The 25,003-nt window shown below is 34.9% G+C and overlaps 1 protein-coding gene and 1 long non-coding RNA gene across 3 annotated transcripts in view; one reads left to right on the top strand and one right to left on the bottom strand.

Annotated features, from left to right (window-relative positions):
• Nucleotides 1-3,197: 3,197 nt before the first annotated feature.
• Nucleotides 3,198-7,836, bottom strand: LOC145292395 (uncharacterized). Of its 2 annotated transcripts, none has more exons than XR_013869591.1 (2): nt 7,704-7,836; nt 3,198-4,277 (listed from the first exon to the last, which is right to left on the bottom strand). It is a non-coding gene; the product is annotated as an uncharacterized LOC145292395 (long non-coding RNA). The 2 variants fall into 2 exon arrangements; XR_013869590.1 differs by lacking the exon at nt 7,704-7,836 and adding an exon at nt 7,224-7,343 and having other exon boundaries at nt 3,980-4,277.
• A 58-nt stretch (nt 7,837-7,894) lies between these two features.
• LOC145292386 (stalled ribosome sensor GCN1-like) overlaps nt 7,895-25,003 on the top strand; it is a 113,606-nt gene continuing 96,497 nt past the window's right edge. The window contains exons 1-2 of the mRNA XM_080138717.1: nt 7,895-8,028; nt 8,141-8,240. Of these exons, the coding sequence (XP_079994843.1) occupies nt 7,945-8,028; nt 8,141-8,240 (184 nt within the window). The 5' untranslated portion in view covers nt 7,895-7,944. The remainder of the gene's footprint in view (nt 8,029-8,140; nt 8,241-25,003) is intronic.

The following is a 25,003-nucleotide window of genomic DNA, read 5'->3' as shown; positions in this document are numbered from 1 at the left end:
TAGAGAAATTAAATCACAGCGCGAATTTTGTAACATAAAAGTTGCTTATATAAAAGATACAGATGTTTCATTTTTTTTTTTTACAGAGACATCACCACTTATCAAGGCCAAGAGGCCACCTGAGGATAAGGGTTAAAGAGCGTACAGTAGAAATTGGACAATATAGTAATCGTTAGTAATGGAAATTCAGTAAATTTGTTAACTTATATGGAACGGCTCATCAAAAACTTGTTTACGTCAGACTTGAAGACAACCATAATGCAGTCAGTTGGAAAGCAGGAAAACGTTAGATAATTCCATAGGCGTGCAGTTCTAAGAAAGAAGCTTTGTTCGTGGAATCTACGTTTAGGTTTAGGCACAGATAAAGAGTGGGGGGGGGGGGAATTATTGATAGTGTTTTCTGCTAGACGGATGTTTCTTGTGAAATAATGATAAAGCAGAGACAAACTCACAACATTTCTTCTGTGAGAAAGAGGTTGCAGGGAAGAGAAACGGACATCCCCTATGAGGCTACAAAGTCTATTTTGAACTCTATCAAGGCAGGATGTCCTTTCTAGCAGCTCCTGCCCATATGTGGCAACAGTACTCCATCCTTGGACGTACCTGGCTCTTATATAGATAGAGAATTGCATCAGCAGTGAGATATCTACTGCATCGATAGAAGGATCCCACCATTTTTCCAGCGGTTTTGGCAATGGATTTAATGTATGTGTTCCATTTAAGATCAGGAGTAACGGTCAATCCCAGAAGCTTGTCAAAACATGAGGCCTCCCCAAGATGAGAGCTATTCATTTCAATTGATGCCAGATGGAGATCAGAGCAACAGTGATCCCCCCCTCCAAAAAAAAGACTTTGGCGGACATACGAAAAAATGCACACACACACATTTTCACTTTTATATTATAGATAATAATAAACATATTTATTTTTAAAAAAATTACATCCAATACATTCATAAAAGTAAATAAACATATTTATAAAATAAATGTTTATGGATATTCTTATTTATTATATTTATTGTCAATACTGAAAAAAGACAACTCATTGAACTATTTTTAGCTTCTTCTTTTTCTTTTTTTTGTCTGTTTAACATCTGTTTTACAAGTTGGCATGCATGAATGGCTTTTACAAATTGACTTCCAAACAAAACAAACAAAATTTGTAATTTAAAAAAAAAGATAATGTTCTGAAAGTTTTGTGATGATGATTTATATTATGTCTTTATTCAAATATTATTTACTAAAAGCTGTACCCGGCATTGCCCGGTATTAAATGTAACATTAAATTCCTTAAAAAAATGAAGTAAAAAAAAAAAAACGGAAAGAAACTGAAATATGGGCCGGTGAGTATTGTTTTTCTTTACTTCTTGTAAGTAAAAAAATACTCAAGCTGAGATAGAAACCAAAACCTAAAGGCAGTGAGTCAAATACGATAATCCTTAGGCCAGCTTGACACAATCTCCAAAAAGTGTTCTCAAAATTACTTATTCATAACATAAAAAAGTTGTCATGTTTCACGGTCGTGCATTTGTAGTCGCGAAACAAACAGATAAAAACTAGCAGTTCAGCCCGGCTTTGCTCGGACCCTATGTATTGTTCATAACTTTATGTGCATATGCATATATATTTTAAAAAGTTTGACTCATGTCCAGGTAACCTACATCTAAAATTTCAAATGTTTAAACCCAAAATTGGCTGAATAGTTTGCTAGAGACCACAAAGGTAAAATCTTTTGAACTTTGAACCCTTGGCAGACAAATTTTCCGCCAAAAACCGATTAAAAAGCTTGCCGTATATCAGAATACATTTTTTTGTAAAATTTCAAATGTTTACACCAAAAATTGGCTGAGTAATTTGGTAGAGACCGCAGAGGTCAATTTTTTTTAAATTTGACCACAATTTTGACCCCTTAACATTTATTGTTTTGGGCTCAAATTAAGTTAAAAAGTTTGATCCATGTCCAAGTAAACTACATCTAAAATTTCAAGTGTTTAGACCCAAAATTAGCAGAGGAGTTTGGTAGAGTTTCCAAAGGTCAAATCGTTGAACTTTAACCCCTTGACAGCTAAATTTCTGGCCAAAAACCGATTAGAAAGATTTTCCCAAATCTCAATACCCCTTATGTCAAATCTCGAGTCTGTAGACTGAAAATTGACAGAATAATGTAGTAGAGAAATGTACACACACAGACAATTTCATTTTTATAGATATACTAGCATTTCAGCCCGGCGTTGCCTGGGTGTTTGGATGTGCATGTTGAGCATAAAAAAGCGGTCAATTTTTTTTAGCTTTGACCCCTATTATGACCACTTAACATTTATTGTTTTGGGCTCAAATCATGTTATTAAGTTTTATCCATGTCCAAGGAACCTATATCTAAAATTTCAAGTGTTTAGACCCAAAATTGGCGGAGGAGTTTGGTAGAGTTCTCAAAGGTCAAATCATTGAACTTTGACCCCTTAACAGCCGAATTTCTGGCCAACCACGGATTACAAAGATTTTCCCAGATCTCAGTACCCTGTATATCAAATTTGGAGTCTGTAAACTGAAAATTGACAGACTTATTGCGTAGGAAAATCTACACACACAGACACATTTACTTTTATAGATTAAACAAAAATATATACGTATATATAAATATTTATGAAAACAATTTTGTGTTTACTGTAAACTTTTTACGCAAATATTATGCAAGTATAAATCATTTAGAATATTTGCATGAATATAATTATATTCAATAGTTAACTAAAGATGATCATCCCATAAGAAAACCGAAAACACTAATAGGGAATTAATTAAAATGAATGTTTAAAAGAATATGCAAATTAGCTAGATCTTTTGCTAGTGAATGCAATTCCAATACCCACATATAAGAAAATTGTATTTTCTTTTTAAATAAATAGAAAAGAGGGTTTTTAATATGAATATCAATACAGACAAAAGAAAAACGAATTTATAGGAGTATAGATAGATTTGATGTCCCCCAAGTTTTTCAATTTTTAGCCTTTTTTCTGGATGAAAACAGATTAAAAAGTTTTTCACATGTCTGAATATTCTATATACCAAATTTCAAGTCTGTAGATAAAAAATTGTTGAGTATATAGGTTGAGAAGTGTCCTCACACACATACATTCTCACTTTTATAGATATATAGATTGTTCTGAACAGCAGTCCAAATAATATAAATAGTACACAAAAAAAAGAAAAAAACGTATTTTAATGAATCAAAATGAAAAAAAAGTTTCACACTGCTTTTCAATACAAAAAAGTACAAACACATTGTTTTAAACAAATATCTAAAGAAATACAAGTGCTCTATTTTCTTTTCGATGTCAAATTTTCAGAGGAGATTTTTTTAAATCTTTTCACCAAATAGTAGATAAATCATATGAGATTGATTCCCTCAAATCTGATTAAAATTGAAGCCTTATCACTGCAGGGGACAGCCTGTGAGGATGTGAAGATACGCTCCGATACAGACCTGAAAGATGCCTCGGGCATTGCCCGATGATGGATCTCAATATGGAGTGAAATGCTATCATTAGTGCAAGAATGAACTTTGTCCGTATGAATGCAATGTAAGAGTCTATGTCTATCGTCACCCGATTATCATTCTCCTCCTAAAAGAAGTATTGTCCCATGATGCCATTTCATCCAATCACATACCATACAGTTATGTTTTATTTAGTTAAGAAGGCAATGGACATGTTCATGGGTGAAGTTTAAGCCCACAAGCGCATATTCTGCTTGGTAATATGCCTACTTAAGTAAGAGTGAGCCTCGTCACTAAAGAAAATCAAATCAGAGTCATTTTCAATCCTTTGACTGATATCTTCACAAAAATATTTTTTGTTCTGCTTTATTGTAATTGATTTGCCTCTGCAAGATCTGAATTTTGTAAGGAAAGATATTAAGGTCATCATAGAGGATCCTCAAAACTGATGTTCCCGAAATGCCAGTTTTCTTGTGAGAGATGGCGTGTTGATTTTCTGAGTGATTCCTCAAGGCATTCCCATAAAATCTGAATATTGTAACTGAATGATGTTGACCATTGTGGTCTTTGTGTACGTCTGCCATACTTACTGTCTCCTGAAATTTGGCCACCAAACGTTGAATTGTCCTTCTATCAGTCTATCAGATACACTGTTTCTGCTAAAATATTTCCCGCTATATCATAAGAATTTATTTTGTGGCAAACTATGTCTTGATTTTTATCCACTTCTGTGTAGCATAGCATCCACTTGAATCCATATTTGTGCCAAAATAATCTCCCATCACCTGAAAAATATAGAAAAAATTGTAAAACACAATTTGGAGATGAAAAATAAAATAGGGCCTGTTTTGGGGGACCACTCTGTACATATTTATTTAACAAAATTAATAATGACCTCCTGACCATAGTAGAATGGGGGACATAAATGGAAGGTAATATTTAATGCTAGTAAGACTAACAATTGCAAGATGCCTCTCCAACTGCCTTTACTGATAACAAATAACTACCTACCTGAGAATTCTTCCTTCAAACTCCTCGGCCCAACATTCATGAGAAATATAAACTAGAACAAATATTGAGGACATTGCGATGGCTGCTGCAAGGAAGGTGGGCTCGCTCTATCATGCTAGAAAACTGCTCACACCTGAGAGTATCCTGTCCCTCTACAAGGCCACCATTCACCTATGCATGGAGTATTGTTGCCACATCTGGACTGGTACATCTATCACTAGCCACTCTCTCTTGGATAGGGCCTGAAAAGGGTCTACAATCTAACAGATCCCACTTTGTCAATTAGGCTCCAACCCCTGCCCCTTCACCGCAATGTTGCATCCCTGTCTCTACTTTACAAGTATTTTAATGGAATGTGCTCTGATGAACTCATTGCACTTGTGCCCCTTCGATGTACATATCACCGATAAACCCGCTTAGCAACAAAATCACACCCCTTCACTGTTGAGGTCCCTAAATGCTAGAAAGCTTTCTACTCTAATAGTTTCTTTCCTAGAATGGCTAGACTTTGGAATTCCCTTCCTGCTACCTGCTTTCCAAACTGCACTGATATGCAGAAGTTCCAATGCAGTGTAAACCAACATCTTTTATAGACAAGGTTCCAATTAGTAGTCCGTTATGTCCAAGTGGCAATGTGCCTTGTTTTGGGTGAAGGTGTGTAAAACAAAACAATATGTAAATAATTACATAATATGAATACCTAGTCACTTGCCTCCTCACGGTGGCAAAGTTAGATATAGGGTCAGTTTTTAATGTGGTGAAAATTTAGCTACACAAAAAGGGGCACTCTGGATAAGGACAAAAAATTAAAAATTTTCTCAATCTAGAAGGATCCATCCTTCAACATCCGAAAAAAAACGAACAGCTGCTACACTTTGATCCCAGCTTAAAACCTAAGGTAGATCTCAAAATTAATCACTTGCCACAAGATGTTACAGTCACTAATTATGTGTATACATGATTGTAGATGCGTGTGTGTGTGTGTGTGTGTATCTTGTTGGTGCATGTCTATAAGTGATCAGGCTGTAAATGTGAGCATAGTGAGTGTGTGTAGTGTACATATATGTGTAATTAAATATGTATGCATATTTTTATCGTTGAATCAGTGTATGTATGCATGAATCTGACCATTGATGTGAGCATCTTCAAACATATTCTAACGTCCATTAATAATTATTCTATTTTAATACAACTGTCAATCTTTTGTTGTTGTTGTTGTTGTTGTTGTTGTTATAGTCAAGATTGCCTGCTCCTTTTGACTTCTCGTTTCTGATGTCCATATGGCTGGATAATCAGGCATGACCAAGCAGAGGAGCAGGGGGTTTTACATTATTCAAAAGGAAGAGTTATTAATCAGAAGGGACTGTATCATGCTTATCACCATTGTCTCATCTGCAAAGCAGAAACTGGAAGTCAGAACAAGCAGAAAATCTTGACTATAACCCTTTTTTGTTGGGTCTAAAAAATAAAGAATTGACTCAACTCAAATTAATTCAGAAACAAAAAATAAGTTGCCTATAAATAGCTAAACTTTTAGATTCAGTTTATTGGTAGAGATCGTATTTATATAAACATATAAGATAGCTCATATTATTCGATGAAGTGTTGAAATTAGTTTGCCTTTGAACTGCCGAATACTGTTAAATGTTTGTACAAAAGAAAAACTTTACTTCAGCTTGCAATATTCTCAGCACACACAAAAACGACAATCCTTTTCTTTTCCTGTTTCAAGGTTTGTAAAAAATCCGTATTTTTCTTCCTACAGACATACGAATAAACCATACGTTCAAACAACTCGGGAGTCAAAACAGAATGTTCTACTAACAAAAGAAATACCGGCTTTTTATTTGCTCAAATTCGACAATGTCTTAATTTGCATATGTCACCTTTTTGTTTCTTATCAGTCGCATTTCGGGTTCGAGTGTCAGTGACTTTTTACAATATGCACGAGTGCACTCCACCCTAGGATGTTTGTTTCCATGACCGTTGTCATATTCGGACTACTGTTCTCATCTTAAGTGTTATTCGCAGATCATTTCAGTCGATCTAACCTCCAACCTTCTTCAGGTGTATCTTGTCTAACTCAAGGAATCTTTCTGCCGAACAGAACCCTATTTAAGCCATGGGTCCTTACAGACAATCCTATAGTATGAATTTTAGGAGCCTTAAAATTTATACTAAAATTGTTCGTGAGTACTCGTGATATAGTGGATAAAGTACTTCAGTTGTAAGTTATACTCTTCTGGATGTTAAAGGTTCAATCCTCAGTGCGGGCGACACTAAAAATACAAGTGCAAATTACTTAAGCCTTCTAATCAGTCATGGTTGACGAAATGAGAGCATGCTACCTTTTGGGATTAAATAATGGGTTTTGTTCAAAATTCTGTGTAGCTTCCCAAGTTCAACAAGGTACACCTGAAGGTTATATCACTGAAACGTTGTGAAAAAGACACTCAAAATAAGAGCAGTAGTCTGACTCATCCAAATAATACGAATTATCAATCTTCATCTAAAAAATTTAGAAACATGTAAGATGGCAATTAAAAGTTAATGTCTGAATTTTCTTTGAAAAAAAAAAATATAATAAAAACGAGGAAAGATTTATATTTGTATCAAGAAAGTTTAATAAATTAGGTTCCAGAACTAAACACTTAATGATTAATCTATTAAACGAACACGACCTTAAACATGTTCGTTTTCATTACAAGCTGGAATCTTACATTTATCCACTAAATGACAAGTCTTGTGCATAATTCAAGTTGTCAACAGATGTGGAGATTTGCCACTTGTGGAACTCTAGAAACACCACTTAAAAAAGAAAAAAAGTCTTTATAAAAAAGTAATCGTAGAATTATAGCTCAATTGTAAAAAGAAGTGAAAGTGTTACAATCATAAGTTTAACGTGTTACAAAACATGTTGCCATATTTGCATTGACAAAAATTGAAATTTTGTCGTAACTTGTTTTTTAGTACGCCGTCGCCAGTAAAAAATCACCAAGATCAATAAACATTACTTTCAGATTTAAAAATAAAAAAGTTTGTTTTTTTTTCTTTTGGTTTCGTTATTTTGTCTCTAATAAAACCAATTAAGACAGAACTGACAATCTATTCTGAGAAAAGGTTGATAATTAAGATTTACTTAAAATATGAATAATAAACTGCTTCTTTTTTTTTTTTTTTTAAATCAGGGATTATTTTACCGTGAAGAGAAAACGTCAAACTGAAGTGCTGGTTCGTTCGGAATCGGGAATAACACGTGTTCACACGATTCTCGCTTTCGAAAATCTTCCCTTACGTCAATTTCCGTTTAAAATTTCTATAATATATAAAATCTAATTTAATGTGCCGGTTGAACATTTTTAAATAAATGATTTATTTTTCTCTGATCTTTTTTAGTTTAAAATGCGATACGCCTTTTATTTTTGTTAGAATAAAATTTTGATGGTTGCGATACGAAAAGTTGGCTTCGAATCCGACGATGACAATTTTTGCACAATAATCAAAATGGCGGACGTTCCGATCTCAGTAAGAATTTCTACCATTTCTTTCATCCACACGTGGCTTTATTGCGATTTTTTCACAATCCGATACCTTTCGAAGATATTTATTTATTTACTTTGCGATTTCTTTTGTCTAGAATGCTGAGGTTCTGAAGCGGTTTGCCCAGAAAGTCACTACTTCCAGTCAAAAAGAAAGACTCCAAATTTTAGATTTAGTCGCCAAATGTGTGAACGAAGGTAAATTAAAGAAGGAAGAAAAAGAAACTATTTTTCTTCATTTACTTTTTTCGTTCCTGTTTTTTCTTGTTTTTAAAATTGTTTCATTTTATATCTAGAAGGAATATCTTTGATGTTCAGATTTGATCATTCCTTTTAATTACGTTTTTCAATACCTTTTTTATTTTATCAAAAGTCTTTTTTCATGTTTCTCGACATGAAATCCGAACACAAATCTTCAGTTTTTGAGTTCTCCGTCCACAAAAAGTCCATTTTATTTCTGATTTATTTTCTGAATATTTTACCCCCCCCCCAAATGTCTTTCAATGTTTGTTTGTCTATTTCTTTCTAGCCCAACTATTCCTCTCCATGATTTGTAATTTTAGAGTTGGATCAAATTTTAATTTTTTCAAATGAATTTCTTTCTCGATTTTAGTACAGAAATCATTTATCGTTTTATTTCTTACGGGAAAACTTTTTTGTTTTGGTTTTTGTTAGAAAAAAAAAACATTTTGAGAAGATAAAATCATTGAACGAAATAAAAACGGCTTAAAATTGTCATTCTTAAAAGTTTTAAGTGCGAAACAGATTTTCTAAGTTTATTTATTTATTTATTTTTTTTTTTACTTGAAGCCGAAAATTAAATGGACAGAAATTTTCGAAACTTGAAACACTATAAGCAAAAAAGTGTGCTTATTTAGAATTAAACCTATCATTTTGGTATTATTATACAAACACCGTGACAGCGTTACGGTTAGGATTAGGGTTAGGGGTAGGGTTAATTCGCTGTCACGGTGTTTGTATAGTTTTACCATTATTTTTGTGTTGGTAACATATAGTGAGTGAGTTTCTAACAATATTTATATATATGGATTTTTTGGCGGACGTACACGAGAGAGGCCCCTCTAGCAAATTACGCATCGGCTCTGATGTTGTGTTGTACGCAGTTCAGTTCGTTTGAGGGAGCGCCTAGTTTTTATTTATTTTGGCTTGAACTTTGCGCTTTGCAAATTATTTTGTTATATGATTTTTTAGTTTGGACTCATTTTCCCAAACTTAACGTATTCAACAGCGAGCACGCGGCCATTTGTCTTTTTAACATATACCGATAAACTGTCGGTTTTTCGAACCGAATAACCCCCCCCCCCCAAAAAAAAAAAGAATCACCCCATGTTAAGAACGGCCTTCGGAATAAACACCCATCCACCCAACCTTCAAAGCCGTTCTTAACATGGGGAGGTTGGGGTGTTTATAATACGCTGGGATACGTCGTAAAAATTTACCAAAAAACTATGTACGTATCCGTCACAGAACTAAGATGGCATATTCCGAAAATCACGTAAATGTATTAGTTATGTGTATTATGTGTGTGTAAAATCATTCTTTACGAGTTATAACGATTTTAATACGAAATTGCAGCTATTATTACAAGTCCTATTTTGATCTTCATAGTTCGTAATAAGTTGTCTTTTCCTTATTTATTAAACATGGCGCCTTTGTTAAAGTTTTGCATATTTTTGCTTACTTCCGTTTTCTGCTGACTGTTCTGCTTCACGAGGAATACCCTGGAAGTTCCTACTGATTAATGTTTAGCAGTTTTAAAATAAGCAAATGAACTTGGCTAGCAGTGTCAGAAATTTCGTGAAAATAGTGAATAATTCCACCCCATCTTTCCAAGCTTATAACTCCTCGAAAAATGTAATTCAAGCCCTAATTTTTTTTTTCAATTAAAGGAGTAAGGACCAAGGTTTTATTTAAAAAAAAAACAAAACAAAACAATGTGTTTTTTTTTTTTTAAAAAGGTTTTAAACTTCGGACTTTACAGGTAAATTTCTAAAAAACTGATTTTTTTTTTTTTGTTTTAAATTTGAATATATTATTTATTGACCTTTTCTCTTCAATTTGTGATATATAAACCTATTAAACATAAATTAATTATTTACTTTTTAATAGACATTTCAAAATGAGAGGCGTAAATTATTCGACCCCCTATCTTTCTAAGCTTATAACTCCTCGAAAAATGTAATTCAAGCCCTAATTTTTTTTTCAATTAAAGGAGCAAGGACCAAGGTTTCATTAAAAAAAAAAAAAAAAGACAAAAAGAAAAAATGTGTTCTTATAAAATAAGGTTTTAAACTTCGGACTTTACAGGTAAATTTCTAAAAAACTGATTTTTTTTTTTTTGTTTTAAATTTGAATATATTATTTATTGACCTTTTCTCTTCAATTTGTGATATATAAACCTATTAAACATAAATTAATTATTTACTTTTTAATAGACATTTCAAAATGGGGGGGGCGTGAAAATGGGGGGGCGTGAAAATGGGGGGGCGTGAATTTAAAAAAAACGTTTGTCTAAAATATTATATTCGGTTTATTGGAAAGAACATAAAATTTCACATTGACCCTGAAAATATCGTAAAAATAGAATCAATAGAAAAATTTTGATAGATTTTTAAAATTTAAAAATTTAAAAATATTGAGTTTAAAAATTGAAAAATATTGAGTTCGGAAAATTCATTACTGTTTTAAAAAAAAAATAAAAATATTTTTATTACTTTTAAAACAACTGTAATAGTTTATTTTGGAAGTATAATCCATAAAGAAAATAAATAACCCACTTTTAACAGAGAAATTACGAGATTTTTATATTGTATTCGCAGTTTCGTGTTAGGGGTGTCAAAAATTCCTACAAAAATTCTGATACTGCTAGAACTTGGCTGTTTTAGAATATTTTTTTTAATCGGTATAAGTGACTTTTTCAGGGTATTTATCATGAAGCAGAAGGGTCAGTAAAAATCGGAAGTAAACAAACGCATGCAGAACTTAAAAAAATCAACATGGCGAATCAAAACATAACGTCTCCCTTCGTCATAAAATTTGATTTTCTTAGTTAAAAAAAAAAAAAAGTATTTGATCAATTTATGATTTTTGGAAGATGACATCTCTGATCTATGATGAGTACATACACAGCAAAGTTTTTAAAAAAAATTATTTTTCTATATTTTTGTTTCGAAAATTGGTTTAATTCTAAATAAACACTAAAAGTTATCCTTTTAAATAATTGTGGCACTTTTGCATTACACGGATGGCGCCGTTGTAAGGGGGCGATAACTCCAATTTCTTCTTGGTCAAATAACATGGTGAATAAACTTTTTTTTTATTTTCCGGACACACAAATATTTGAAAATCCAAACATTTATTGTATAAATATATAATTGTAAAAATATTTATTGAAAAGTCTGCATAAGAAAATATTTTAATAAAACAATTTTTGTATTAAAGCAATATTGGATTTTTTGGCAGACGTACACGAGAGAGGCCCCTCTAGCAAATTACGCATCGGCTCTGATGTTGTACGCAGTTCGTTTGAGGGAGCGCCTAGTTTTTATTTATTTTGGCTTGAACTTTGCGCTTTGCAAATTATTTTGTTATATGATTTTTTGCTTTTTTTGGATGGATATTTATTTGGGCCTGAGATTATAGTTATAGGTCATTATTAACAGGAAAATTGGTGCAAGTCCAGATAAGCCCTTGTTTTTGTCTCAAATAAACAACGCTTCAAAAAATTTCATAAATAACTATTTCCAATGTTTACATAAGAGAAATTTAAGTAATAACTAAACCACATGTGACACATTGAAGTCGGTATTTATCATATGTAGATACTGCTAAAAATTTGGATCTTGTTTATCGCCATGCACACAAAGGATGACATCATCCGTTAGTATTTCTCTCCTTCCCACTGCAGGAAGATATGACATAAGGTAGGATTGACAAGTCAACATCAAAGAGAAGTATTCTGGCCAGGCTAACTCCGTCCGCATTTCCTGGTAGGGACACTTCAGGCAATTGGCAATATATTCCTTCTCAAAGAGAGAAGTAAATGATATTGGAACGTCTTTTATGACCTCCTAAATGAAGTAGCAGAAGGATAAAAAGAAAATAGACAATCTTTGACTCAAGAGGTTACATATCTATGTAGACAGTGAGGCTGTGAGTGATATATATATATATATATATATATATATATATATATATATATATATATATAGTAAGTTATGAAAATATAAGAGAATATCCCAAAAGTAAAGCCTCCTTTTTTTTTTTTTTTTTTTTTTTTTTTTTTTTTTTTTTTTTTTTTTACATTTTCACCCCAAACAAGGCACATTGCCACTTTGGTGTAGAGGGCTACTATCAGGAGCAACAACTACTGGGGCACTATGTTTGAGTTTGGGCAGCAAGATGTCAGTTCACGTTACACTTGAACTTCTGTATGTCAGTACAGTTGGGGAAGCAGGGACCTGGAATGCAATTCCAGAGTCTAGCAGTTCTGGGGAAGAAACTACTGGAGTAGAAAGATCTTTTACATCTAGGGATCTCTACTGTATGGGGGTGGGATTTAGGTGCCTGTCGGGTTTGTCGAGCGTGTCTACGTCATGGGGGCACAAGTGTCTGCAGTTCACCAGAGCATTCACCATTAAAATACTTGTAGAACAGCAGAGGGATTCAACGTTTCGCCGATGGGGCAGAGGCTGAAGCTTAGATGCCAGTTCAGTGCCTATCAGATTGGCGACTCTCTTTTGAACCTTGTCTAGGAGCGAGAGACTAGTAGTAGATGCACCAGCCCAAATGTGACAGCAGTACTCCATACATGGGCGAATGGTGGCCTTATAGAGGTACAGGATACTTTCGGAAGAGCTACAAAGACACCTTTTTGTGCTCTGGAAATTATTTTTCTACATAGTCATCACCACCATTCTAAATGCACTACTGCCAGGAATTTAATGGTGCATCTCTGCTTCGGCTTTTTTTTTTTTTTTTTTTTTTACATGGTAGTCACCACTTATCAAGGCCCAAAAGCCACTCGGGGATAAGGGTTATTGCATGTACAGTAATCAATGGGATAGTATTGTAGTAATCCTTAGTATTGGAGATTTAATAAAATGTCTTACTTAAGGGGGCGGTTCATCAGGAATTTGTTTATGTTGGACTTAAAGACATCCAAGTTGTAGTCAGGTGGGAAACAGGCAGACGGAAGAGTTCCACAGGCATGTATTTCTAAGATAGAAGCTTTGTTCATGGAATCTATGTTTGATTTATGCACAGATAAAGAGTGGGGAAATTATTGACAGTGGTTTCAGCTCGACGGGTGTTTATCATGAAAGATTTGAGCTCAGACACGCACTTGCCATGGAAGTAATGACAGGTTCGCAACGTCTCTTCTGTGGGAGAGAGGTTGCAGGGAAGAGAAAAGAGCATCCCCCACTAAGCCATGAAGTCTATTTTGTACTCTGTCAAGGCAGGATAGGCTGTTTTAGCAACTCTTGTCCATATGTGGCAGCAGTACTCCATCCTTGGACGTACTTGGCTTTTATATAGATAAAGAATTGCATCAGCAGTGAGATATCTTCTGGAACGGTAGAAGGATCCCACCATCTTCCCAGCGACCTTGGCCACAGACTTGATGTATGTGTTCCATTTCAGATCAGGAGTAAAGGTCAAACCCAGAAGCTTATCAAAACATGGGGCCTCCCCTAGACGAGAGCCATCCATTTCAATTGATGCCAGAGCATTTATAATGTAGAGATAGGAGCTTGGTCTTAGATGCATTAAAGGTAACCAGCTACCTCTTCCGCTACTGTACCATGCGCTCAAGATCAGAGGAGAGAGAATCAGAGAGAACATCATCATTTACAGCCTTTGATGTGTTGCCATAGATAGTCGTCTCATCAGCATAGATGTCAACGAATGATTTAAGTATGTGTTTAGGGGGATTATTGATGTAGATCAGGAAGAGAGTTGGGCCCAGGATGGATCCCTGAGGGACTCCAGCATTAATACTCTGGGCCTCTGATTTCTGCCCATCAACCACTACTCTTATGAGCCTATCAGAGAGAAATGATTTAATAATTGAGAAAACATTTCCAGTTATACCGTAGCTGGACATCTTGTGAAGTAGGCCTTTATGCCATATCTTATCAAAGGTCTTTGATATGTCAAGAGCAATTGCCCTAGAAAGGAAACCTTTGTTGAGAGATTCACTAATCCTATGAGATATAATCGTTAGCACATCTGCTGTAGATCTGGCAGAACGGAAACCATATTGCATGTCACAACAAAGGTTATTTCTGCTGAGGTGGTTGACTACTTTATTTAATATGGATTCCAGCAACTTACTCATGACACACAGGAGACTTATTGGTCTGTACTGAGAGGGAGATAACTTATCACCTGAATTCTTAAATACAGGGCATACTGATGAGGTTTTCCAGGGTGCTGGGAAGCACTTCTCCTTAAGGCAAGGCTTAAACAGTTTTGTAAGTATGGGGGGCAAGTTCTGGTTGAAGCTTTTTCAACACTATAATTGGAATGCCATCAGGGCCAGTTGCTTTACTGGAATCAAGGTTCTTGATTAGCTTGGCGACCTCACACACAGATATTTCTATGTTGCATTGCATGTTGTCTGTTATAGGAGGAAATACGGGAAGTTGATGGCCTTCATCGCATAGGGTAGAATTAGCTGCAAAGTTCTTGGCAAGTAGTTTGGCCTTGTCTGATGCTGATGAAATGACCTCAGGTCCGTTGATGATGGTTGGGATAGAATGCGTGCTTCTGTTCAGGATCCTGTTTGCTATTTGCCAAAACTGGTGGGAACCAAGCCGCTGCTCAGCTACTTTGGAGTAAATGGACTGAGCATATAGCTCTCTTGCATTTTTTATTACTCTTTTACAGTGGTTGCTGGCAGTCCTGAAAGCAGCTTTAGTCTCAGTACATCTATTACATTGGTAGCTATGGAAAAAGTGATGGCAGCAGCATATTCTGGGGAGAACCATGGCTGGCTGTTAAGTTTTTGTTGGAATTTTTTGGATGGTATGAATCTGTCTATGCCTACAATTAACCATTCGGTCAGGTCTGATACTATAGAGGACACATCGTTTTTAAACATGGAATGCAGAGGTAGATCAGATATAAATGTACAGAAGCTATCCCAGTAAGCCATAGAGTATCGATATGTCCATGACTTTTTTTGTTGCAGATATTGACTGTGAGACCGAGATGAAACTTTCAGGTCATAAATGCATAAGTTCCGTCATCATAAAAATGAATTTGCAATCTTCTGATCCATTTGAGCAAAATAAAAATAAAAATAGGAGACATTACTTTTGGAATGCCCCTCATATATGACAATTAAACTACACAGAATTTTGTGTTTCAACCCTGGTAGAACTCATCAGGCTAAAATTCATGGAATTCATGCATAAAATGTATCTGCATATAACATTTTATATTGATATATACAATAATGAATATATATATATATATATATATATATATATATATATATATATATATATATTGCAAAACCAAATGTTATTAAATGATTTTAAAATATTTCATAACATTTGGTTTTGCAATATTTTCTAATTAACCTTACAAAATAATGTTTTCAAAAATGTGACCAAAACTCATGTTTAAAATTTGTGCCAGCCAGGCACATTGCTTCTGACTAACTGCAATTGTTTATAACAGATGTATCCTTTCCCCTCTCCACAAGGGGTTGACCACTCTGGATTAATATCACCAGAAAAGTAAAGAAGGAAAATGTTTTTTTCTTTTTAATCATTTGATAAAATATTTCATAACATTATTTGGTTTTCTTAAATTTTCAAATTAACCTTGCACAATAATGTTTTCAAAAATGTGAGAAAACTCTTGTTTATATATATATATATATATATATATATATATATATATATACGCACACAAGACCTGAATCTAGTATATTGTTAAATATATCATTAACTTTGCCATGCATTAATAAAGCAGCCACAGCTAATAATTATTGCTGCCGCTTTCAGAGAGGCATATATGTTTTGACAACTATCACTCATACTTTGTGTTATTTATTCAAATCAAATATTTCTTTCTTGATAAGTGCCAGGCTTTTAAACTGGATCAATTATTTGTTTTGTCCTCAAAGTAGAAATACTTTTCAACTGAAGCCATTTTTATTTTGTCGCGCCCAGACAAATAGGGAAAGTTAGATTGCTTGAAACATTGCTGGTAAATAAATGTGGAGAGTATAAGAAGGCTATAGCAATACGGGGAAGCGGCTGTTGTATTAGCGTGAATTCTGGAGTAACAAAAGGATGACATCATCCATTAAAACAGATGACCTTCAATTGTTGTCTGTGTGTGGAAAGTGAATGTATGTATTCTTAGTCTAGACAGTTCATCAAGTATGTGTACATTATAAATGTGGAAGAATATAAGAAGGCTATAGCAATGCAGGGAACCAAGTGTTAAAATGATGTGACATATTAACAAACGAAAGAGGGTCTTGTAGAGCTTGTTTTTTATGATTTATATCCATTTATTTTCCAGATCAAATACAAAACAGTAAAATAAACTTATTGTTTGAGATAACTGGGGTAACCGCTATCTCGAACAGTAAGTCTATTTTACTGTTTTGTATTTGTGATTGATCTGGAAAATAAATGGATATATGAAGATATAAAAAAACAAGCTCTTTCATTTGTTCATTTTTGTCGATACATCACATCATTTTAACACTCAGTTCCCTGCATTGCTGTAGTCTTCTTATACTCTTCCACATTTATAATGTACATATACTTGAACTGTCTAGGCTAAGAATACATACATTCACTTTCCACACATAAACAACAAATAATTGAAGGTCATCTGTTTTAATGAATGATGTCATCCTTTTTGTTACTTCAGAATTCATGATGTCATAAAAGATCTCTTCCCATGTTTTCAATCTGCTTTTATTGATGACACCATCTCTTTCTAAGGTCATCCATTGTGCATGGAGACAAACAAGATCCAGTTTCAGTAATATAATATATCATAGATCAATTAGCAAGAAAAACAATAAATTAAACTATGCTTATGTCTTCTATTTGCAAGCTATAAAATCTTAACCTACTTATTTCTTTTCCAAAACATTTGAAATATTAATTTTCTGCACAATAACAAATTTGTATAACATAAAATATGTGGATGGGTTTTTATACATTTTTTTTAATATATGGTCTGTTATCCGATGCTAATAGCAGGATGTTTATTTTTGGTATGTGGAAAAGACCAATCAGAATGCAGCAAAAATAAGGTCATAAGCATGAGGGAGCATTTTATATTTACCAAAGGCAATTGTATATGTTACAAGATAAGAAAATGAAACTATAGCGGCCTGAGCCTGAAAAACTATGCAATGAAAGGGAAATACTGGTATTTGATGAGAAAGTTTTTTTTTTGTTTTGTTTTTTTAATAGAGTAAGTGAAAGATACGCCCTAAGTAAGATTGATTTGTGAGAGTCAAAATAATCAGAATTAATGTAAGAAATTACAAAATCAAATGAAAGTGACTGTTAATTTCTAGAAAGATATCATTTAGTGACAGGAATCATGATCATATTGGAATTATATGCAGCACTTTAATGTTTTACTTGAGAGGAGAAAAATCAACTTTACTTTATTATAAGTATATAGAATAGATATATAGATGAAGCTGAAGCAGACCATGTATTCGCATCTCTTAATATTCATCCAGCTTTTAAGTTTACTCTGAACAAGGAAACTAACTCTTCTTTTCCACTGCTTGACATTTTAGTATGTAGAAGCACTTTTGACATTCTTATTTAAAGTAAACCAGAAACTACATTTACTGGTTTTTATAATTATTGCTGCCCTCCCCCCCCCCTTTTTTTTACCTACAAAACAAAATAATTATTTAATTAAAACACCTACTCATAGTTTTAAGTTGCAAGATTAAGCTAGCTGATAAAATAAAGTTTATTATCAAGATTCTCTATAACAATGGTAGTGGTTTGAAGTAAAATTACTAATTTCTGCAATATTAAACCTGCTTCTGTGAAATGATATCCTTTTATCTTCATCTACCTTGGCTAAGTAATATTATAGACATGCTAAGTATATCTTTTTGGCTATACAGAGGTATTGTTTTTCTTCAACACAATTTTTTTTTTTTCGCCCAAACTGATCCTGACATCCATTCAAAAATATGTTCTTTTCCCCACTATAATAATTCTTTTACTTAGCTGTAGGTTGTACTTTTAACTACATTGGAAGTACAGATTAAAGATTAGTTGTAAGGATCAAATAACATGTGCATACAAAAATACATAAAATATTTACTACTAGATGTTCCGAAATGAATTTCTATTTTTTTCGTTCATCCCAAACAAGGCATATTGTCATTATGATTAGGGTCCAGCTTTATAGGAGGCATATGAGTCTTCAATTGGCGAACATCTTATTTAAAAAAAAACAAAAAAAAACTGCATTTGTGCTTCTAATTTCGGTGTTGATTTATCTTTTCTTAGTCGCACTCCTATCATCTTAAAATATTAGAAACTATATTAAATCTAGCTGACCGTCCTTTAAATCAAAAGTCTTGTAGGACTTAATGTAGTTTCTATTTACTCTCACGCCCATCCTTTGTCATTCTCATACAGCTTCTTATTTTCCACTTAAATTTACCTCTTTTAAACAAAGGTACAAAACTGGTTTGTTTTTTTTATTTTAATTAATCAGCATTTTATTGCATGATCTTTTTGTCATGAAATTTTATACAGCAAAAAAAAATCAGGAAAATCTTTTCTTTTTTTTTTTTATTCAATTTTCACCCCAAACAAGGCACAGTGCCACTTTGAAGCAGGGGGCTACTATTAGGGACTTAATTAGCGGAATCATTATGAAGGGAAGATGAGTAGAAAGATGTTTGTTAACATTACACTTGAACTTCTGCATATCATTGCAGTTGGGAAAGCAGAATCCCGGAAAGGAGTTCCAAAGACCCGCAGTTCTGGGGAAGAAACCATTGGAGTAAAAGGCTTTCTTGCACCTAGGGATCTCTACTGTAAAGGGATGAGACTTAGTAGCTTGTCGGGTTTGTCGGGGGTAGTTACGTCGGGGAGGTGCAAGTGTTTGCAGTTCGTCAGAGCATTCACCATTAAAGTATTTGTAGAACAGGCAGAGGGATGCAACATCTCGTCGATGGGACAGAGGCTGAAGCCTAGATGACCGTTCAGGACCTATCAGGTTGGTGACTCTCTTTTGAACCCTGTCCAGGAGCGAGAGACAAGCAGCAGATGCACTAGCCCAGATGTGACAACAGTACTCCATACATAGGTGAATGGTTGCCTTATAGAGGTATAGGATACTGTCAGGCGTAAGTAGTTTTCTAGCACGATAGAGGAAGCCAACCTTCCTTGCACCAGCCTTGGCAATGCTCTCAATGTATCTATTCCAGTTCATATTCCCTGTAAACGTTAGGCCGAGGAGTTTAAAAGAAGTACTTTCAGGCAATGTGTTCTTGGCCATTGCTATTGGCGGTAGAGAAGGTTTCTTGTAGTTATTGAAGGAAACAAGATTAGTCTTAGCAGCATTGAATGTGACCAACCATTTTTGTCCCCATCCACTACGGATTTGAGGTCATCCTCTAGTGTTTCTGCCATTTCCTTGGATATGTGTTCATTTGTTTTCCCCTCATATCTGTTATAGAGAGTGGTGTCATCGGCAAATATACCCATCTCCGAAACAATTTTATCAGAGAGGTCATTTATGAATATCAGGAATAATAGAGGTCCAAGGATAGACTCCCGCATTTATGTCATATTGTTTGGATGTACAACCGTCGAGGACAACTTTGATTTTTTTTATTACTTAAGAAGGATTTAATTACATTATGAATTCTTCCAGTGATTCCATATGATCTCATTTTCCTTAGAAGACCATCGTGCCATACCCTGTCAGAAGCCTTAGATATATCAAGGGCCACCGCTCTACCCTCCCCTGTTTTGTCCAATGAACGGTATATACGTTCAGAAACTACAGTTAAGATATCTGCTGTTGAACGGGCTTGCCTGAATCCATATTGTTTGTCAGTCAGGAGTTTAGTAGCTGTTAGGTACTGGACTAGGGCTTGATTAACTAAGGACTCAAATATTTTGGCGAAAAGCGGGAGGAGGCTAATGGAGCGATAATTTAGTGGGTCAGTTCTTTCACCAGAATTCTTGAAGACTGGTACCACAGAGGCGGTTTTCCAGCAGTCGGGAAAACAAGATTCGTTAAGGCATTTATTGTAAAGTTTGGACAGAACTGGAGCAACCTTGGCAGAGTATTTTTTTAATAGCACAGCCGGGATGAGATCTGGTCCACATGCTTTTGAGGTGTCTAGGTTTTTTATAATAGCATGTACCTGAGAAGAGGTGATTTTCAAATCATCTAGTGTGGCGTCTGTTCGCAGAGGAAAATCAGGGAGTGAGTGGTGTACCGAGTTCAGTGTGGAGTTTGAGGCAAACCGACTGGCAAGCAGATTAGCCTTGTCAGTTACCGTGCAAGCAACCTCATGATTGTTTGATAGTGGGGGAATAGTTGACTGTCCATTATTTACTACGCTGTTGTAGATTTTCCAAAAATCCCGGGTTCCTAATTTCCGTGCTTCGATGCGTTTTCTGGTGGTTTCAGAGTAATCTGTCTTAGCTGTCTCTATCACTCTTACAATTATTTCTAGCTTCTATAAACTTCTGTTTATTTGAGCTGGACTTATGTCGGTTGAATTTGCGGAACGCATGCTGCCTTTGACAAATGGCAGCTGCACAAGCAGAAGTAAATCATTGGGGAGAGTGGGGCTTGCTATAGAATTTCCGTGCAGGAACATGCACTTCAATTGCAGTCTTGAAACATTCAGTGGTCTCGTTTGCACACTGTTCCGCTGGAAGAGTAAAAGATATTTTGCCATGGGGCATCTCTGATGAGCTCCCTGATGGCTTCCCAATCAGCCTTTTTGTAATACCTCGTTGTTTTGAGTAGTGGGTCTTCAGTTTTAGGGCGAGAATTTAGGCTGATTTCTACCATTATCACAGCGTGATCAGCATTCCCGAGTGGGCTGTGGGCATTTGTTGTACAGTCATTGGGAACCGTTGTCAGGAAGAGATCTAGAAGTGAGGCATGTTGATCTTGCTGGTCTGGGAAACGTGTCGGAAATGTAACCAACTGAGATAGGGAATGAGATATAGAGAAGCTATGTGTTGCGCTACCAGCTACGTCTGTGTGATTAGAGAATCCTAGCCAGTTACTGTGGTGGACATTGAAGTCACCAAATACATGTATTTGTGCGCTAGTATCGAGAGAGAGTGCTATATCTATGTTGTCTGAGACTTTGTTTATTAGGGTATAGTCGTGGTTTGAGGGAGAGCGGTAGAGAAAATACAAGTAGCTAATATTGTGTTGCATATTTAGTCTGAAGCACTTAAAGGCCTGGTCCTCTGATTCTAGTTTTATTTCTCTAGTCAGGGGGAGGGTGTTACGAATATAGACTCCAAGTCCATACATATGTCTGTCCGAGTCCTTACGGTAGAGTGGGAGATAACCAGGCATATTAAAGTGGTTAGAGGGAATGGAGGAGTGAAGGTTAGTTTCACTTAATGCTAAGGGGTGTTTACAAGGAGAAATGACTCCACATCATCTAAGTTCTAAGCCTGCGGATATTAGTAAATGCAAGCCTCAAGGAAGGAGGCAGGATGGTTTTCTTTGATTTTGGTCCTGGTTTAAACGTAACTTTTGCTTGAGCTGTCATTTCATTTTATTTTATTTAAAAGCTTCAGTTAGGGTGAGTGAGTGAGTGAGTGAGTGCTGGACAAGTAGTTGTGCAGAATACCAGACATGCAATACAAGTAGACCATCAGCTGTCCGCACCCACAGGATTGTGGCCTCAGGAAAGCCCACTGGGGATGAGTGCAGGGTCCCTTTCCATGCGCGACATGGCACTACAAACATCCCGATATTTTACAACTGTTGATGGAGCAGCCGCTCTAAGCGCTACCAAAGAGTTAGGGCGCCTGTACTATCAGTCGGAAACAGCAGCCAGGAACTGTCAATCCGGTACCCTCAATCCATTAGGCAAAGCCAGCCCAGTCCAACTGCACAACATATATGACACTGAAGCCCCCCCCCCCCACTGTGTCCAGTTTAGGGGGATGGGATGTAGCGGGAGCGTGGAAAAGCGGCGTTCATTGCCCTAGTCAGGAAACAAGGTCAACCACTGGGTGATTCAGACGAGTCCCTGTGATAGTACCTCTACGCCTGGCCAATAGGCAAAGAAGGAGTATGAAAGCCGGGTGATAGACAGAGCCTATTTCCTCCTTAAGCAGTTTAGGTTTGCCAACCGGTGATTGTTTGAGTCACCAGCTCTAGGAAGGTTGTCGTCCAGGACTGAAGAGGCCTCCCTCCCCTAGGTTTAGTTTCAGAGTTTTCCTTCTCCTAGACGGATGACCTGGGAAGACCTACGGGTCCATCAGCTCCGAGGGGGTTCGCCCCGCGCCTGGGTCCTAATCCAGGTATTTCTGCGACCCCGCATGGGTAGTTAATATTTATTGGTTATTTAGGTTAATATCTCCTGAAAAAATCGGGCATTTAGGTTAACTTCTCCAGAAAATTTTCACTCCTCACACGTGGTTAAAAAAGGGTGTTACTATGCTTTCCATTTTCATTTTTACTGGGAGACGGTATAGGTAAAAATTCATGCAATGGAAGCAGCTAAATTTGCTACAGTATTGGATTGAGAGAGATGAGTTAATGTATGGTTAGATATAGTTTTGTAAGTTTAGGAATGTATGGTTAGATATGGTTTAGTAGGTTTAGGATTAGGATAAAGTGTTAGAGTATGATTTACTTGCTATTAGAAATTCTGATTTGGTGCCCAAACCGAATATTTAGTAAGACTGAAAGATAAGATATGCTCAGTATAGATACAAGAGAACATTTTATATTAGCAATACACATGAAAAAATTGAAATAGCTTGAAATATTTCAATATTGGTATGCATAGAAAGAGCTTGATGAGCTAAGAAAGAATCTTTTTAAATTTTTTAAATCTGATTAAAATTAAGGAAGTTATGGCTATTTTTGTGCCTCACACGTTTGGATATTTTTCCCTCTTTAAGACCATATGCGTTTCGTCACATTTTTTACACTACTTTTTCAGTAAAAATGTCATATCTTTGTTAAAACACAAGACTAAGAAATGAAATTTACCATATAAGTGTATTTTTGTACAAGGAATCAGAATATGCAACTGAAAATCTCCCAAAGTTTATGGTTTCCAAATAATCTGCAGTAAATGTGCATAAATATGCAGCAATTCCTTAAAAATGCCATGTATCCATAAACAGAAAAGAAGTTGGAGAACTCAAAGTTGAATTGTAATGTGCTTTATGTACAAAAAACTTAAATCTAAACATAAGACCATTTAAAAATTAATATATTGCAATATTTCTTTGGTATTATTGTAGATTAACACCTTCTGTTTAACCCCACTCAACTCCTTCTGACCACCCCTCCAAAATGTAATTCTACCTTTTTAGGAAATTATGTATAAAATGTCATGAAAAACTTTAATGAAAGATAAACAAATTATTTTAGAATTGAATGTAAAATAATTTCCTATTACAGGTCATTCTAGCATTTTAGGGCAGTTAACTGTTTTTTTTTTTTCTATGGGAAAATATGCATGCTTTTTTTTTTTTTTTTTTTTTTTAAGATGATTATGTGTAGTTTTAAGAGGGTTTCTATGCAATGAGAATATGGGGAGGGTTGCCATTCGGACTTTGAATTAATTGTAGGGCTAAGGAAAATTATGTGTGAACATACTGAAAACTTGACAGAGACAAAGCTAACAAAAACAATATTAGAGGGGGGAGTGGTTAGTTTCACAAAAATTTAATGTAAAATAATTCATCATTTCCTGGCCGTTCTAGCATTTTAGGACAGTTAACCAATTTATTTTTATGTGTATTTTTCTTTAAGGAAGGATCTATTTTTTGTTTGTTTGTTTTAGATGCTTGTATGTGGCTTACAGAGGTATTTTGTTGGGGGGGGGGGCTTGCCACTCGAACTTAGTGTTATTGTTAGGGTTAAAGAGTGTTTTAGGAGGAAACTTGCCACACATAATTTGTATTAGAGGTGAAGTTAAGAGAGCTTTTTTTCAAAAAGAGCGTTCAAAAATTTGTTGATTTCTATTTTCGAGGTTGAAGGTGTTAATTCCATACTACGCTGGAGCAGGTTGTAAAAATATCTTTCGCTTAATAAGTAGAAAAAAAAATAACGAAATAAAAAGCTTCCTAATTGTAGTTTGATGTGTTTTCTAACTGCTTTTAAAATTTCAAGAATATTGATATAGATTTTGAGGGTTTGTATTACTATACACATAGATTCGAAAAAGTTGTCAAAAAAACAAATATATAACAAATAAATGTTATCAAAAACAAGTTACTTTTCTACCTAACTGGATAATTTTTTAGTGTTTTTATTTAATGTAACATGTTTATTCAGCTTGAAAACAGTGTTTACCGATGTTTTGGAAAATTTAAAATGGCGCCCGACTCTCTTGAAACGGTAAGTTTGGGGAAAAGAGTTAAAAATAAAAAAGTAGACAAAATACTGCTAGAAACTCGCTCAATATATGTTACCGTGACATAGGCTGACATATATTCGGTGAGTTTTTAACAGTATTTTGTATAGTTTTTTTTTATTTTTAACTCCTTTTCTCAAACTTACCGTGTCAAAGAGAGTCGGGCCGGGCGCCATTTTTAATTTTCCACGGTAAACACTGTATTTTTTTTTAGCTGAATAAACATGTTACATTGAATAAAAACACAAAAAATATATCCAGTTTGGTAGAAAAGTAACTTATCTTGCCTTTGATAACATTTATTTGTTATATATTTGTTTTTTGA

The sequence above is a fragment of the Euprymna scolopes genome, chromosome 2 (genome assembly GCF_053919585.1).
Source record: "Euprymna scolopes isolate OS-2025 chromosome 2, ASM5391958v1, whole genome shotgun sequence".
Lineage (NCBI taxonomy): Eukaryota > Metazoa > Mollusca > Cephalopoda > Sepiida > Sepiolidae > Euprymna > Euprymna scolopes.
The sequence above is the reverse complement of the archived record's forward strand: the minus strand, read 5'-3'. Positions and strand labels throughout refer to the sequence as shown.